Source organism: Acyrthosiphon pisum, chromosome X (genome assembly GCF_005508785.2).
Source record: "Acyrthosiphon pisum isolate AL4f chromosome X, pea_aphid_22Mar2018_4r6ur, whole genome shotgun sequence".
Taxonomy (NCBI): domain Eukaryota; kingdom Metazoa; phylum Arthropoda; class Insecta; order Hemiptera; family Aphididae; genus Acyrthosiphon; species Acyrthosiphon pisum.
The window spans coordinates 88,775,337-88,790,529 of NC_042493.1; the positions used below are offsets into that span (position 1 = coordinate 88,775,337).

At 28.4% G+C, this 15,193-nt stretch overlaps 1 protein-coding gene across 1 annotated transcript in view; it reads left to right on the forward strand.

Annotated features, from left to right (window-relative positions):
- LOC100573994 (hemicentin-1) overlaps positions 1–15,193 on the forward strand; it is a 306,591-nt gene that overhangs the window by 260,098 nt on the left and 31,300 nt on the right. Inside the window, exons 8-13 of the mRNA XM_029490996.1 lie at positions 703–847; positions 910–1,040; positions 1,196–1,355; positions 2,845–3,120; positions 5,849–6,163; positions 8,709–8,942. Of these exons, the coding sequence (XP_029346856.1) occupies positions 703–847; positions 910–1,040; positions 1,196–1,355; positions 2,845–3,120; positions 5,849–6,163; positions 8,709–8,942 (1,261 nt within the window). The remainder of the gene's footprint in view (positions 1–702; positions 848–909; positions 1,041–1,195; positions 1,356–2,844; positions 3,121–5,848; positions 6,164–8,708; positions 8,943–15,193) is intronic.

Genomic DNA, 15,193 nt, shown 5'->3' on the forward strand with positions numbered 1-15,193 from the left:
TGATGTTTGATTCAATCGAGTATATTATTACCACGAACGTTTTGAAATGATCAAAGTATTTTCGGTTCTTGAAAGGTCAACCACAATCAAAAGGACTTGACCCAGTTTCTTTTGTTGTTCTTTTGCATACTGGGATCATTTAACAAAATGTACGACCAAAATTAATCATAAATTATTTTAACCCATTCTATAGAATAGTCTGTTGGTGTCAATTGGGTTATACCAGTCGTTTATAAAACCATAATTAATTTTCTTTAAGTATTTAAAGTAAAAAAATAAACAAGTACCTACTTCTTACTCTTTTCATGAATAATTTTTATCAAAATTAAATTGCACAAGTTCATCAAAATGTGGTAACCCGGGTTCATTATTTCTTAAGGAAAAAAATTCAATATTTCTATAATATACTAGTATTTACAACATACATGTTGTACCTATATACTATGTAGGATACTTAAAAATAATTATAATTTGTAATTGAAGATAAAAAAATTTATAAAAATTAATATTAATTTGTATTTTATAAATACTTGTAAAACGAACCACATAAAAACCATTAAAAACAAAATATTTTCATAAAAAATAATTTCTATTTAAATTTAAATTTAACAAATATTGTCCATATACACATATTATTATATACAAATAAGAAATTAAAATATAACTTACTTAACTTCGGATCATAATATATTATATTTTCAGGTGGTTGGAAATAATAATATGACATGGAGCACTTTAAAATTAGTACCCTCTGATGACGATAATCAAAGTGTTATAAGCTGTGTTGCAAGCAACTTATATTTTCCAGCTGACTCAAAAGAACAACAAATAATACTTAACGTTCACTGTACGGTATTTATAATTATATAAGTCTTGCGTAATATTTCATCACGAATTATTTTTACTTAGATCCTCCGAGGCTAAAAATATGTTTGGGCAGAAACCTAAATGTTTCCAACATCAAAGAAGGATCAGATGTGTACTTCGAATGCACCATCAACGCTTCTCCGTCCATTACCAGACTTGATTGGGATCACAATGTTAGTATAAACATTTATGAACATTTTAAATTGTTTCGATGGTGTTATCAAAATGATAAGCACTTTGCAAAAAATAAAATATTTACTATTAGATTGTTCTACATTGTAAATATCTGAACAAACTGAGTGATTTTTTTCAATATAATTTATTCTAGGGATCAAATGTCGGAAAGGATGAAAGCCGGAGGACAATTGTGAGCAATCAAACGTTAGTTTTGCAATCAATTACACGTAAAGGTTCTGGAAGTTACCGGTGCATAGCCTCAAATGCCAGAGGAAAATCGATAAGCGACGCCTATAACCTTGACGTTAAATGTGAGTTCGCATAATATCGCAAATAATTTCCACCTAATTAAAATGTATGACGGGTTATTATGATGAGTATAGGTATGGTGACACAACACGCATAATTTGTTAGTGTTTTATCATTGATTATGAATACCAACAGTATTAGTATTCATAATCGATGGTTTTATTTATTTAATGTATTTGTATAACTTAATTTAGTTATGAGATACATACCTATGTTTATGTATTTTGTTTTCGCTGATTCTTTATGGATAATAAAATAATTCTATTATGCATAATATCAATGAGGGCTCACATTAATTTTTCGATTAACACTTAAACCCGATGATGACGTCATGAACACGAAATATGTGTACTTAATAAAAAAAAATACACGCGTGTCTCAAAGTAAATTTTAAATGTTTAAAAAATATATCCAGACTACATAATAATAATATGGTCATTGGTTTTGATATTATGCAATAAGAATCGTCAATTGTTATTTATCGTTCCGGTGGTCGTAAAAATATTAATATCAAGCTAAAATTACTGTGGTCGCACAGGATAATCGGTATAGAAACGGATTCATTGCCGGATACCACTAATAAATTTCGCTATAGACCATAATATGTGAATTTATAATATTTATTTATTATTTATTAAGCCATAAAATAATTCTGTTTCAGACAGATTTCTGTTAAATTTAGAGGTCTAGACTGACTTTACAGTTCAAAATTTAAATATAAAATATTATTAACTCACACAAAGTGCAAAGTATATATATTATTTTATATCATTAATTGTATTAAATCTCGTAAGGGGTAAATAATATATAAGTTGACATTGTAATATTATTTAAGGCTCAAAACTTTAGTTTAACAACAATTATAATATTAATCTAAATTAATAAGCTCATTAATTACACGCATATATATAATATATACCTACTATATGTACAATACAATATAAACATAAACCTTATTTATATGCTTATACCTACAAGTTTTCCGATAGTTATATATTTTTTCAAGTGATAAAAACGAATCGAATTTTCGGCATTAAGGAAGAAAATTGTTTAAAATGGCGTCTATTTCAAAATAAGAATTTATTTTACTAATATTATATAATATAATATTAGGTAAATTTATTCTTTTAACTAATAAATTGTTTTTGAATTTAATTATTTTGATCTTTATAAATATATAATTGTTGAAGATTTAAAAATAATCATTCAACATAAGATTATTTCTGTATACACACTTGAATATACTACTGATAAATAAATAACCCTATATGCTAGTATATATTATATAAAATAAATATTTATATCGGTTTTAGGGGGGAGGGGTCCAGTACCCCAGGACCTCCTCCCCCCTCAGTAAATCCGCCACTCACTATATTGGTTATTAGTAAGCACTTGTGTTTGGTCTTAAATCCTTCACACGCACGTGTATGACTATTTTTTTTTACAAAATATCTGTTTGAAAACTCTAAAACCGTGTCGACGAAATTATAGACGAACCATCTTGTAAAACCGATCAACAACGCGTATACGGAGCGCACAAAGGAGAAACTGCATGGGTCAAGTGTGACGTCAACAGCAATCCTATACCTACTTCGTTCCGTTGGGCTTTCAACAACTCCGTATCCGGTTTGATCAACGTAGCTAATTCTGACAAAAGCATGGCCACCATTAAGTTCAAAGTATTAGACTTTGGTACACTCCTGTGCTGGGCAACCAACTCTTTGGCAACCCAATCGCAACCGTGTGTTTATCACATTGTACCAGCAGGTAAGTTGATGAACACTATTTGCTCTTGAACGTTTAATGACTACAGTAAATTCTGAGACGACCGACGGTATATAAATGTACGCATTTTATCATACAGACGATTTTAAATCAACTTAAACCTAAATGACAGTTGTACCCGCCTAATGGTATCGAGTCACGATAGTCAACGGTATTCACGTGGCAGTTCATTGGTCTTACAACAGTACTTATATTAAGCGTAGGTATTAACACATACACATTTTATTCAAACGTCGTTCAACGAAGTACCTACTTGCCTAGTTAACATTCTCCCTCAGTTACCTACATTGCTCAGCACCCTATACATATTTTAGAATTCTGTCTGCGGGAGATTAATGATCAAATAGTCTAGTTTCGTGTCCGGCAAACAGAATTAAAAAAACATGTATAGGGTACTGAGTAATTGGGGAAATAATATTTATACAATTATTCAGTGTACCTCTGTAACATAATAGTGTAGTTAATGATGTAATAATTATAATCATTAACTTACAAATATAACAAATTTTGAATTTTTTTTTTTGTAAAAACTATACGCGTAGGTATAATAGTATAGTATACACTATACAAAAGTACCTACTGCACAATATTGTTACAGACCAAGATTTTACGAATCGTAAAAGGTTATTTATTATGGAAAATAAAACTTCTGTTGGGTATGAATTTTTTGTTTAAAACCTCAAATAATAAAATAATAATCATTGGCATAATATGATTGATCACTTTTTAATTTAATAATATCAGACAAATTGAAAAAATCTTATCGAAACCGCAATATTTTCATAAAATTAATATGATTGAATGTCGCCCTTGACGAGAAAACGAAAACTCAATACTTAAATCACTATTGTATCACTTAAGCTACTTGAAGTAAAAAAAAAATTAATTTTTGGACTAAGAATTATATAATATGTGCACAACTATTTGAGTTCCGCAGATTTCCCTGTAGGGTCAATACTTTTATCCAACTCACTGCCATTCTCTTATTTACTCTTTATATAAATATTAGCTCATATTCAAAGTTATAACTTACGAGTAGAGGACAGGGTCACAAGGGTACTACAGCTACGGCGATTGCATATGGTGAAGCTCATTTTAATTTTATTTATTTTTATTTATTTTTAAGTGCCTAGTACATTTGTCTACGTAACTAGATAACAAGTGACAACTATATTAAGTAGATAATTTTTTTAATTTTTTTGTTTTTAACTTAATCCATTATTCATAAATTATTATTTTAATATGCTAAGGTGCATATTTAATATTATACGTTTTTTCTTCATAACATTTTCTAAACCTAAAATTGATTTCTTGCAAACACTCGTCGTTTCAGTTTTATTTATTGCTAAAAATATGACTGAATAGAAAACTGTCAATAATAATGTGTAAATAATACTCAGCATTCAATTTATTATTAATGTAATTTGATCATAAAGTACATATTTTATTATATAATCTTAAAAAATATGATATCTAATGTTTCAAATTTTCATACAAACTACTTCAATTTATTATTTCAATCGATAATGTAATATATTTTTTTTATTTATTCACTAGGATATTTCCTTGTATTTTATCTACCTACTTATTCTGTAAAAATACTATATTCTCAATATTATTTTATTTTTTTAAATTGAACTTTATAAAACTTTCAAAAGAATTTATTTCTAAAGATAACAAAAATCAGAAGGTTTATAGGAATGTTAAATATTTGGAATGTACCTATTTGTTTTTCATTCTTTTAACACCTATTGCAGTGTTCACGTAATTGAATTTTCGCGTGTAGCATGCCGAACAAATTGGAATGTTTTCTAAATGACACTTTAGGTATAAAACAAATACCTACCTTACCTATTCCAACATTTTCCTCGAAAACGATAGATTTAAACAATTACTTTTGCCTACATAATAATATATTAAAAACAATTTATTTTCTTGAAATGTATAACATATTGATTCTAAAATGTAGTTGTAGATTGTGAGTTATGACCTAAAATTATTAAATTGTTGATATAATAATATTGCGTGCATGGTGGGATTTGTATTTTAATAGATCTTTATTAAACTGATGATTCAATCAACCAGTTTGTATTAGTTATAACTTCATGTACTTACTTGTTCTTATGACTGGGGATCGTAGAATTGATACACTTATAATATTATTAGAGTTTCTAGATATGAATATTCATACAGTAAATAATTAGTTTAGTATTTGTGAATAGATTATTAAATACGGATGTTCTAAGTAATATTAATTAATCCATATAATAATATAACAGTTATGGAAGGTATAAAAGGCAGACAGGCAGTTGAATTTTTAATTTATACATTGATAAACTTGTTTTGGTAATTTATTATTTTCTCACATTTAAAATGACAACTGCTAATAGTTTTATAGTTTAATAATATTCTGTAAAAAATTCACAAATTAAAAAATTCCATATTATACACAAATATAATATCACATACGTTTTCCATGAATACAATATGTGATGATACAGATTGAATGCTGAGAGAAAAATTTCCACTTAAATATTGTTGTTGAGATTTTTTTAATAATAAATATATTAAATATATATTATACACTCTACGTCTTAAAGGCATAATCTAAAATTATCCTGTTATTTGTAACCAATAAATGATCTGCTTGAATATACAATTTAGGTGAATCATAAGTGCTTAATAATGCGATTATATGCCATGTTCACAGGTAGACCAGATCCACCTAGAAACTGTTTGCCAGTAAACGTGACGAGTACTCGGTTTACAATTCGGTGCGAGCCCGGATATGGTGGTGGACTTCCGCAGAATTTTGCGTGCACAGTGGCCACAATCGACCGACCGGATGTGGCCGAAGCCAGTTACGTTGGCCAAACCGGTCATACGGCTGTCAAAATTACCGGGTTGCGACCGTCCACCCGATACGTGGCCACAGTGTACGCAAGCAACGCAAAAGGCTCAAGTATCGGCCAAGTACGCGTTTACGTCGAAACAGCTCCTAATCCCAAGGACCCACGAGTAGCTGGTCAGTGGATTTATATTTTCAAATTGATCAGTATTTAAAAATGTAAACTTACAAATCTTCAATTTCAAAAAAAAAAAAAATGTATACGTCTTAATGATATTATATTTCACTCTTGAGACAACTGAAGTAACACCAAACTGAATCATAAACGTCATATCCCTATATTTTATTAATGGAAGCAATAATAGTGTTATTAAAGACTGTGATAGTACACTGGGATGGTTCTGTACGATTATAAATGTAATGGTGAAAAACGCATAAATTACATTGATGAACAATATTAATTTGTAGGAGTTCGATGTATAACCACAGATATCACGGATGGACAGCATAAATGTAATTCGATGTATTGTTTGAATTATAATTTATGATTATTATTATTACGTATTAAAATCAAAAACACCTATTTTGAGATTTTTTTTTAAAATGTCTAGCATACCCACCTACACTATACAGTATACAGACTGTGCCGCGAGGATTTACCCCATTGCGATATCTCCTTATTTTTGTGAACATTTTGACTTTTCAACATTTTATTTTCATTGATCTCATGGTTTTTAATAATTTTTAGATTCTGAGCGCAGCGAGGAAGCTATTGTTTTTATAATGGTGTTTATTTTTTTTTTATATCTTGTATACAAAATTTCTTCCAGAAAAAGTGCTTCAATTTCAACATATAGTACCTTATCTTTTAGAAAATTGGATCAAGATGGTACTTTAGACAGGTCATTTTTCGATTTTCTCAATAGTTATTTAATGCTTGGGGAAAAACCCCCGAAAAATTACAAAAAACGCTAAAAATGGGATTTTAATTTCTAACGCTTTGTTTATCACCATAGAAACGAACAAAAATTATAATATTTTAATATTAATTCAACTTACATGATAAAATAAATAATAACAAAATATAAAATATCCAGACTGACAAACCGTCTCCGCTCAGAATCGTTTTTCTTATACAATGATATTATATCATTGAATTCAAGTCTAATACAATCCATTATACAATGACCCACTTGTAATCTACTGTACAGCGGAGCGAAATCCACTTACCTGCTTTTTTTAGTTTATAGGTAAAACGGCAAAAAAAAACGATTTTTGTCCGGGCGGCAAGTCCCCCTCTACAGCTAATAGGTATATCCTCACGGGACACTCTGTATAGTCAAATAGATACTTATAGGTACTAAATATACAAAATAGATAACGTAGATGTAGATATAACTAAAAGTATAAGTATAATATTTAAATTAAATTAAATAAATAATAAGATGTTACCTATCTCATTTCTTCAAAAATAACATTCCATAAAAAAACCGCCTGTCCCTTCGGCAATAGACAATGTCCAAGTATACAGGCGTACAACAGCACACAACGTTGAACAGAACAAATGTCTTCGTCGTCAGTTAATACGTTTATTATCTACTATCGAACGCCTATAGCAAATTGTTTCATACCGACATATAATTCTAGTCACGTAAATTATCGTTGCTTTCAATTTTTACATTTCCGTGACATTTTACCAGTACGGTAGTTTGTTTATCTTCTCTTTTTCCACTGTAGTATTTATTTTCTTCAGTAATAGATTTAATCACGCTCAATTGATTGCGGTTGCAGCTTTATCAACAACAATTTGACATATCTATCAATTGCAAAATGTATAGCTACTAATTCTCAATTAAATATCCATTTAGTCTACATATTTTATAATACGATTGAATTATAGTTTAGTTATTTTACCAAAACTAAATACAACACATTCAAAAACATAATATCATCTATATATTATACAAAAATCAATGTTTGTCTGTCCATCCGTCCGTTCGTCTGTCCTCTATGCATTCCTAAACGGCTGGACCGATTTTGATGACATTTTTTGAATGGTTCCCGAGATGATTTAGATTCACAATTTTACCCAGTATATCCAACCCGGGGTGGTGCTCAAACGGAGATTTTGATATTTACGATGGAAATTTTTGTTTATAAATGGTTGCTATTGGTTATATAATTAGAAGAAATTAGTATTTATTATTTTATTAGTTGACATTGGTTAATCGGGAAATAATTCAGGTACAAACTTGCATAAAATAGAATTTTCGCAAGTTGCCTTATCCAAGATGGCTGAGTTGCACTTACTGCAGAGTTACACCCAAAAAGAGTTGAACAATCATAATTTTTTTAAGTGTTGTCATTTTTTACGGGCAACGAAGTGCGCGGGATCAGCTAGTAATGAACTAATTTATGACGTTATTTTCTTAATAATTATAATCAACATTTTAAAAAGTATTCAAATTGAAATAAATTATTGACATCCACTAAAAACACTATCGAGTTAGCACCAAGTTTGGGGATAATAATATAATAGACAGGTGCAGAGTATGAGACGTCTCATATCTAGGTCGTATATGAAAAACATGAAAAAAAACCAGTGAACTATCGATAGGCATGTATTATGTCATTATTATTATTACTTCACAATTTAGCGGATTCGATCAATATTATAATATTAGTCACACTTGTATTGTTTTTTTTTTCTACTCCACCCTAGGAGACTCGACCAGCACTGCTACACGGTTCTCGGAAGCCGCACACATAGGTATGCTGCTGCTTGGATGCTGCTTTGTGGGAGTATGTGCAATGGCAGTGGTATACGCCAAACGGTTGGCGGCCAACGTCCGTGGACGATCAGTATTCCGGGAACGGCAAACTGTCAGGATTCAAAACGGCGAAGAAATTCGATTTACAGGGTCCAAGGGTGTTGAAGAACGTCCAGTTGTCACAAGTTAGTGAAAATTATAATGGAAAGGAAAAACAGGTCCCCAGCCGTAGTCGTGAAATATTCAATTTAAAAATAAAACTATCTCCGGAACCCTCCACGATAGATTATGTTGACCTGAATTGATTTTTTTTTTTTTTATACGCCGACAGTTTTAAATTTTGAACACGTGGCTGGATACTAATTTAACATTGTCAAGTGTATAGTTTCTTGGTTGAATGATACTATACGTACCTACACGAACACGACTGAAACAATCTCACTAGAATATATATTATATTATATTATAAAAACTACCTATCTAACATTATGTTATAAAAATGCGAGTAAAAATGTGGGCAAGTGGGTACTATTACTGTGCTGTACAGTTGTAGGTGTTCAGTGGAGCCACTGTAATGGATGTATTAATTTTGAATTCAATGTAAATGATAATATAAAATAATAATTATATCTTTTTTTCCTTCGCCTTCTCTCCCAACTATTTGTAGTCGGGTTATAATTATGATTATATATTGAGATAAAATCATTGTATACGAAAAACGATGCTGAGCGAAGAGTGAAGACAACCATCAGCCTATAGTCTATATCAAGTGCAGATTTTTATTCAAATTACCTATATTTCATGATGTGTTTTTGATATCGCTATTAAATTAACTTATTCTACTATTATCGTATTACGGTGGGTTGATTTAATTTTATGCATTTATTATTCAGATTTCATTAATTTAATAGTGTATAATGTACCTATCTATCATACTATTATATTATTGTTATTAACTTTTGAGTCTATACTACATATTACCGTCGAACGATGTGAAAAGCTCCATAGTAAAATTATAGATAATAGCTTAAAATTAATCTGAATATTTTGAAATTTCGTTGCATATATTAAGATGTATAATATACGTAAAAATGTATACGTTTAAATTACAACAAAATAACTTAAATTGCTATTCGTCGTTTATACATCTAATTTCGTCCAAATTTGAACTTAAAATATGTATTTAAAGAAAACTGTGATCATATATTTTTTGGATTTTTTGGTAACAATATTAACTATTTATGATAAATTTTGTTTTTAAATTTTCAATCAATAAAGCAATACAAATTGAACGATTTATACATTTTTAACTACAAAATAATTTGCAAATATTCGTGATCTTGACGAATTTATTCAAAATTTAAGCCACAAATGCTTATAAAAAAATTATGCCTATGTATCTTTAATGTTTTTGAATTGCTATTATATAAATTTATGAGAAACCGCTTGCATTAAGTTTTTAATATTTTGATCAGGTGAAAATTTTTATCGATAATTACAGAAAAAAAAAACGGAATAAAAACTATTTTACCGTAAACTTCTTGAAATTTTTTACTTTTGAGTTTTGATCCCCAAAGTACCAACTAAATGCACTTATCTACCAGAAAAGATGCTAAAGTAGGAAATTGAAGCATTTTACTGCTCCGAAAGACGATGACAGGCCGATAAAAACACATAATTGTAAAATTAATATATTCATTGCTTCACTCAGAATCTAAATTTTAATTTAAAAATCCGAACGAGATTCACAAGCCATTTATTATTATATTAATAGTATGTTCATGGCTCATCTCTCGTCATACTTATCTTACTTTAGAGCAGTCGGCACAATAGTAGTATACGTGTATGAATAATATTAGATTATAATGAATCTATAGTGTTGGTATTTACAATCTTTATAAAGAACTATTGAACAATTTTAAGTAATTCTTATAAATAATAATTAATAATTTAAGATTGCAATATGCGTTGAAGTAGTGACGATACCTATGTCATTAAATATTATGTGAGTCATTCTAAATCTAAGACTAAGGATTCGAATAAAACTAATCTCAGATGACAATCATATAATTTATTAAAAGAAAGCGCCATTATTGAAAAAAAAGCATCACGCCTTCTCTTTAGTAATATATATAAAAATATATAAATATTTAGTAATATTTTTGGGATTTTTATTTTCATAATTATAGTTTATGCTTGTGACTTATAGACTATAGTAGTATAGTACCTATATTAACAGTGCATAGAAGTGTATGCTAAGATATTAAAATTCATTTTTAGGCTACAGTACAAAATAAAAATGTCTTTTTGATGTTTACTTTACAGTTTTATTTCTGGAAGAGCTCTAAGGATTAAAAAAAAAACATATTTCTTAAAAAATATCATCTGTATTTACTTTTCAATTTGTATGCCTAGTCTCATGTTAGAAACACTTTTGCATGTTACGTTGTTGTGACTTGATACATGCTTAACTTGTAACATGTACAACGATATGCATTCATAATTCCTATGTTAGCCTATTTTGGATGTTGGCATCAATGACTGAAGAAATTTGCTAAAAAGAATAAACTCGACAACTTGTAAAGTATGACGTATAAGTCTTGTAGTTTTGTATAAGGGAGAGAGAAATCAATGGAAAAATCCTGATTTACATAAACAAAAAATAGTCATTTCAGTGTTTTAAATGTTAATAATGCCTTGGAAAAAAAAGTCATTAGTGTATGGAAAAATAATTTTAGGTGAGATTCAAGCCACCAAATCCATTATTTACTTTTATTTGCACGTTTTATGGTGTGATAGATATATTCAGAGAGTTTTTTTTCAGACCCAGTGGCGAGGGTTAATAATGATGGACTGATCTAAAATTATGCATAATTTATTTTTTAGGTATTATTTTTAATCGTTGTTATATAAAATGAAATTTAAAATAATTTTGTTTCTACGTTAAACGTAATTTTATTATATTTTGAATCATTCGATAATCATGTGAGTAATAAAACGAAAAAAATACCATATAACCGGATTTTTTGAGATTTAACTTATTTGTTACATAGAACTGTTATGTAATACGTAATTATGTAATAATATCAAAAAATCCATTTTTTAAATCCTTATAAAATGTACTAACCAATATTTGTTGCTTAATGTTTTTATTGGAAAAAAAATTTATAGCAGTACGTTCAATTTTTTTTTTAAATTAAAAACTACTTAACTTAAAGTGCCCGGGAGCATGGCTTAAAATTGTATGATTGATTTAAAAATGTGCAGATATTATTAATTTTAGGGTAATAACTAGAGATCGGACTTTATTGTAATAAAAAAATCCAAATATTATGTACATTAATATGTGATGAAAATGGCGAGAGGTTGCCGCAAACTATACAATATATAAAAATTGCCCTAAGCTAAGGGACATTGTAAAATTAACTATCATGATATTGTCAGTTCACGGTAGAAGTCTATTATTTATGGTATAATTTACGACTGAAACTATCTCGGTTTACTATCATCGACTTAACAAGTGATGACGAGATAAGATTAGTTAGTAATATAATATTGTCTATATTATCTCGTGTATACATAAATATATAGTAGGTAATAGGCATAGGCCTAGGTATAGTAGTATAATATTAAATTCATAATACATCTCTGTTATGTATTATATAATACCTATGTGAAATATTCAAATATGTATTAGGTACCCATAGTGAAATAACTAAATTGTTTTTGTGAGTATGAATTATGAACAACAATATTATATTTTTAAACTTTGTTTTACATAAAATTATTTCGCGTGTATTTTACTGATCACTCCACTTTTACATTTTGTTCGATATTTGCTTGAACTTGTTTGGTAGCTTCCAGAATTTATTCGACTTTCTTATAGGAGTTTTTCTTTTTTTAATCGGGGGAGGGGAATGGGCGTATACAAGATTCCCCAGTGACCCGGAGGTCTAATTTTTTTTATGCCATTATTTAGAACGCTACGGTTTGAATTTGATTGATAGTTTCCAGTATTTCTTTGACATCCCTTACAAGACTTATTAAAAAAAAAAAGAAAAAAAGCCACGGGGGAACCACATCAGCCCTTGTAGTTTGTACACGCCCCTGCTTATGCTACATGTAAGCATGTATGTCATTTTCTTAAAAATATAATTTTAATTTGTAGTGTACATTTTAAATTATATGAATTTCAAATGTGGAATAATAAAATGTATAACTATGAAAAAAACTATTAACAAAAGCTTATGTTATTGCATTTAGTAAGTTCTAAACTTTATATTGGTAAACAAAAGTTACATTTATTAGAAATTTCCAAGGACTTTTATATGCAACCATACTATGCAAAGTTCGTTAACATGTTTTTCAGTATAATTTCGTTACAGTTGTGCCCTTTTAATAGGTTGCTATTACACGCCCGTTATTTTAAACGTAACAATGGCATGGAGGGGAAATAATCCTGAAAGCATTCAAATAATTACTAGCTAAATATAATATAACAACTGCATATACAATTTAATTATATCGTATTTTTTATCGTTTTAATGTTTCATATAAACTTAGTGCAAAAGAAATATTGAATTTTAAAAACTAGATTTCTTTTATCTTCTTTATAATGTGCAATCTTAATATTTTATTGATACATTCCTGATATATTTTATACGACGTAGATTTTAATAATATGCTAATTTTATTGTTATAGCCTTTGGGTTTCGTTCACGCATAAAATGGTTTCGTGGTAAAAGTCTCATTACATCATCTTGTTAATAGTAGTACAAAAAAAAATAATTAAAAAACAATTTATTTTATTTAAAATACACAGTAAGTAAGTTTTTTTATAATAAACCCATAAAATCTTTACTGATTTTCTGGTGAAATTATTTGATCAGTAGGTATAAACAATTTTAATAGGTAGGTACCAATAAAATCAATGACTCTATTAAAATAAATTAAAATAGTTTTTTAAATAAACCTAATAATAGATCTAATTAGGTAATGGTTATATCTTCAAATCACCTGCATTATAATGTTTTCAAATTTTAAATAAAGACAAATGTAAACTGGGCCCGTGATACCTTTTCTACTGTAAACTCAGCCCAGAAATTTCTAATAGTAAAAAATGTCGATTTAAAACTCTGCCTGATAATTTTTCTCGATAAAATTGAATAAACATGACACAAATATTGAACCTGAAAATAATAAAAAATTCCAAACTCCAAAAATTAAAAATTGAAAATAATCATCGTTAAAAATGACGTTTAAAAAGTATAAAAATAAAGAAATATCAGTAAATTAATACGTCAAATCCACGGCTTTCTATTAAAAAAAATTATTTTACACATTTACATTTATATAATATATTGTGTTATTACGAATTTCCATAATTTTTATTAGTATAAAAATTAAAATTAAACAAATCCATTTTTTGGAAGATAATGAGAATCACCTACTCGTTATCTGTAATGTATATCGTTATCGTGATGCTAAATGGTTCTCAAAAATATTATAATGTAATTATTTATTAAATATGAGAAGGTCTGGATATCCATTTTTTTTATTCGGACTGAGTATAAATATCAATAATTTTTACCTAAAAATAAACGGGGCAAAGTTTACAATAGATCCTTTGAACAGTTTTTTACCTCGGGTTGAGTTAACAATCACTCCTATATAAATTTAAAAACTGTTTGTTCGGTCAGCAATCGACCGTCTTATGTTGAAATAACGTGAGCGGGGAGCGCGAGTTGTGAAGTTGAAGCAGATATTGAAATACCTATAAGGTTCAAAATATTATATTTTAAATACGTTATTTATTTTTTGTATTTATTAAATAACCGCGATTTCAAAAAGAACGCCAAATAACATATTTTTATAATTCGTGACAAAATACATTTGAGAATTGGGTTGCCGATAGAGTCCCCTGCCTGGGCGGCTATGGTTCGCGTGACATTTTCTGTGTAATAGTCACTTATTCAGTTGGCGACCATAATTGAACTCGTTTCCCAAATTTAATCTCTCACAAGTCATAATTAATTAGAGTAAAAACAATTAACTATGAACATAGACAATCTCAGTAATTTCAGCACCGGGGGTCCCTTTTTATTAATAATTTAAAAAGACTCTAAAATGATATGTATTTTATACCAAAAGCCACGATGTGATTAATAATTTATATTTCTAATATTAATGTATATCTTCCAGTTAATAATTTGAATTGTTGTTTATTTCCTACACTAAAATAATGTTAGTATCCTAATATAGATTATTTCCTATATAATATAAAATGCACGAGTCTGTTGCAAATACCAATAACTACTATAAATTTCCATTCTTTAAATTTGTATTTAGATAATTTTTCATCAACAAAATTATTTTATCTTTAACTTTTAAGTAAACAATACATTTCAAGTATGATAATTATAACACATGGTCTGAT